At 46.1% G+C, this 4070-nt stretch overlaps 1 gene segment (V, D, J or C); it reads right to left on the minus strand.

Annotated features, from left to right (window-relative positions):
• Positions 1-738: 738 nt before the first annotated feature.
• Positions 739-1341, minus strand: LOC125081796 (probable non-functional immunoglobulin lambda variable 1-50). The segment is given in 2 exon segments: positions 739-1085; positions 1196-1341. Coding segments are annotated over 2 exon segments (447 nt in total).
• Between the last annotated feature and the right edge of the window lie 2729 nt (positions 1342-4070).

The raw sequence follows: 4070 nt of genomic DNA on the forward strand, positions 1-4070 counted from the left end.
ATTCTCAGGCCTGGCTTCCTCCTATTCATAAGGACCCTGATATTCCTCATTCCTCCATCCCTTGTCCAGAACTCCTAGTCTGCCTGGGGTACAATTCATCTAGTCACATCTCCACACTCCCCAACTGCTACTTCATCACTGGTGCAAAACCAGGATATCAGTACTGGACATCAGATTCTGGGGTTCCCTGTCAGCCTCTGCAATACTCCATTCCAACTCCAACAACTTCACCACTCATGCTCCTGTGATAAAGCTTTCCTTTACAACAAGTTTGGGTTCTGTGGCCACTCTCTTCCCCCAGACACCATCAGTGCCCTGGGCATGGAGACCCTTCCTATCATGTCTACCTGTATCCTGCATAGCTACTCAAGTGTGGTGCATAATAGATGTTCATTAAGTAGTATGGAAGTGTATTAACTGGATAGGACTCTATCTTTAGTTAGGCACACTTGGTCTCTGTGTCTGTTTCTGTGTCTGTTTTCTGTCCAGTCACAGAATCTGTCCCCAGGGCAGTCTACCCATGGAACCCAGGAATTTCTCCTCAATATGAGAAAATCTTACAATAATTTCCTGCAAAAGACAAACCCGGGGGTCTGAATTTAAGAAATGTGGACTATTTTGTAGTCAAAGTTCCATGAGATGGTCTCAGACTACAGTTTAGAATAAACAAAGGAAGTAGCTGATATGGCCAATGACTGTAGGCTCCAAGGGGACCTCCATTGCTGGGAAAACAGCAGGTTATTGTCTCACTTCCTCACAGACCCAGAGCACTGTGTGACCATTGAGACTCTTGTCCCATGATGAGCAGTAATAATCAGCCTCATCCTCAGTCTTGAGTCCAGTGATGGTGAGGGAGCCAGTGTTGCCAGATCTAGAGCCAGAAAACCTTTCAGGGACCCCTGAGGGTCTACTGCTAGTATTATATATGATGGATTTAGGGGCCTTTCCTGGGTGCTGTTGGTACCAGGACACAGCATAACCACCACCAATGTTGGTGCTGCCTCCAGTGCAAGAGATGGTGACCCTCTGGCCAGGGGACCCAGACAGTGAGGATGGTTGAGTCAGCACAGACTGGGCCCAGGACGCTGGAAGAGGAAGAAACACAGAGGTGATGCTGGGGTCTAGAAACAAGAGAAGGAAGCAGGGCCCCATGTGTCCTCTTAGGGTCCCTTCACCTGTCTCCACATCCAATCACCTGTGCAGTGAGCAAGGAGGGTGAGGAGGAGAGTGTACCAGGCCATGGTGGAGGTCATCACAGATCCTATCTTCTGTGGCCCCACAACTGTGCAGAGCATCCCCCAATCTCTCTCTTACCTTATTCAATCCGTGAGAGAGGGTGGGACCAACCATGCAAATGAAACACCCAAGTCTCTGACCCCTAACTGCCCAAGGGTCAGGTCCTTCTATTTGAGCAAGTAAGGGTGGTGGGGAGGAAAGGAGCTCTAATCACAGGTGAAACTCAATGACAAACCATGAGTACCCCCTAGTGCCTAGACACAGACACATTATTGTCTGAGATAATGGTGATCAGAACCCAGCAGACACTTCTGTCTCCCCCATGCTCTCCACTCTTTCGTTCTTTAGGGCCAAGCCAAGTGTCCCTATATGCCGATTCTTATTAATTCAGGGATCACTATAGGTGCTACTAAGTGTCTTCAGGGTTACTCTGTCCAACTACTCCTCGTTTCGTTGTGGTTCGGGACTGATACGGTGTCTTTTATACAAATTCCTTATAGATAAGCATCAATACCAAAGAACTGACAGTTCCCAATGGACTTATGGCCCCTTTTGTGCAGGATTCATGGATTTTCCTCCTATTGGCCAGCTCCCTGATTTCCACAGCTCCTCATCCTCTGAAGTTGCTGCAGCCTTGAGGAGATGGGGAGTTCATCTTCCCAGTTTATAGGCAGAAGCCCTCATGTGCATTCCTTCAATGGTTACATACTGAACATTTTTGTTTTCTTTTGCTCCTCAATCTTTCCATCTGCTGGAAACAAGAGTTCACCATGTACTGGGGCCATAATTCCCTCCTAGGATCTCTCCTCAAAGCACACAGACATAAGTCTTTAGGAGCCTTGCCACATGAGGCTGTGTGTTGCACTGACGTCAGAGCACAAAGTGCAAACATGTTTGAAGTTCTAGGAAGAAAGGAGTGAGAGATACAGATGCTCTGACAGATACCTGGTGAAAGAGTGTATATTTCAGTCACCACTGAGCCAAGCTCATACTTAAAATAAATGTGTGCTATTTTCTCCATAATTCCATTCAGTAAGATTGATTTAAACTAAATGACAACATTATTGTGAAGATGCAGATACCATCACTAGTGTAATTTCCCATATCTGTGCTTATTGCAGAGAGAAAATTGGTGGAAAGAGTGGTTAAAAATATGGATGGAGAACAGTGGGACAGGAATGTCTTCTGTTCTCAGCAGAATATGCTTTTTCTAAAATCTTTTATTTGTACCATGTGTCTGGTCTCCCAGGTAGGAAAGGTCAACCTCGTGCCCAGTAAAACCAATTAAGTGGCCTCTTCCTATAAACTAAGAACCATCTTACTGACAAAATTGCCAAACAGAGACAGAGGTTATAGAACGAAGAGATTTGGGGTCAGACCACTCTCTGTGGTGGGCACAGCTCTACTCCCTGCAACTTGTGTCCAGGAAGTCCAGGGTAGAGCAGTAATTCATTCACCCACCCATGACTATGGCAATGAATTTCTGCTACCTTAGGCAAAATGGACCCCGAAGTTTCTGTCAAATATCCCACATCTGATTCAAGGAATGATGGAGATAAGAGGATATTTTCCCTGAGGTCACATAGCTTTTGACCCTGGTTTGGGGAAGATGACTTTCCATCAGAGTGAAAACTGGTTGGAGGTGTCACTGGCATGACTGATGGAGTGACAGTCCAGCTCTGAGAACATGAGGAGGTTGTGTCTCTTGTTCCCAAGGGTTTTAAGCTCCTTGGGAGCAACACTGAGGCTCAAGTCTCATAATCAATGTACTGGTCAGCCTCAGATGCTGACTGTAGCCCACAGGTGTTGAAGGGATGAGATTCCCATGGTGACAAAAATTTCCCCTGAAATTTCTGAGTATCAGCATCATCCCAGAGAGCCAGGGCTCAGGGCACATCCTGGTTGTGTGATGACAGGATCCCAGTAACACTCCCTGCCCCTGGGTATTCCTGCCGATGAAGATTCTGCCTCTTGGAGATTGTGACACTGAAAATGGCTGGATGAGCCCACGTTGACCCTGGCTTCTGGAGATACAGTGAATCCCAGAAGCACATATACCAACGCATTAGTCACATACAGAGAGTAAAGAGCTGTTTGTGTGTAAATTTGTGTGTGTGTGTGTGTGTACACAAAAATGTGATTAAGAGGCCCCCCTCTTCCTTGTGAGGCTCTTAAACACCCTGAGGAATTTCTCTATGATAATTCTCTTTAAAAACCTCAAGATCCAGGGTGCCTGGGTGGCTCAGTGGGTTAAAGCCTCTGCCTTCAGCTCAGGTCATGGTCCCAGGGTCCTGGGATGGAGCCCCGCATTGAGCTCTCTGCTCAGCAGGGAGCCTGCTTCCCCCTCCTCTCTGCCAGCCTCTCTGCCTACTTATGATCTCTGTCAAGTAAAATCTTTGGGGAAAAAAATAAGCAAACAACCTCCAAGATCCAGTATCCTGCATTTAGAGGCAAGCATTTCAAAGGCTTTTAATGAAAAGGGGGGTTTATGTCAGCTGCAAGGACTGATGTGAGAATAAACCTGTTAACAATTCACTGAATCAGGAGTCAGGTCTTATTGTGAGACAAGAAATTTGTTTTTTTTTGTTTCTTTGTTTTTTTTTTTTTTTTTAAATCTCTGCAGAAACAGGACCTATGTCTATCCTGTCTTATGTTATCAAGCAGCACAGGGCATGGGGCAAGCATGCAGATACCATCTTCCTGCCACACACCACAGCAAAACTCACAGTCCCTTGTGTCCTCAGGTGTCTAACAAAGACAGAGAAGAAGAACATGATGATGTTTTTGTGATAAAATATTATAGCCCAGTGGGGGGTGGGGAGACAAGAAGGCAG

The sequence above is a fragment of the Lutra lutra genome, chromosome 12 (genome assembly GCF_902655055.1).
Source record: "Lutra lutra chromosome 12, mLutLut1.2, whole genome shotgun sequence".
Taxonomy (NCBI): domain Eukaryota; kingdom Metazoa; phylum Chordata; class Mammalia; order Carnivora; family Mustelidae; genus Lutra; species Lutra lutra.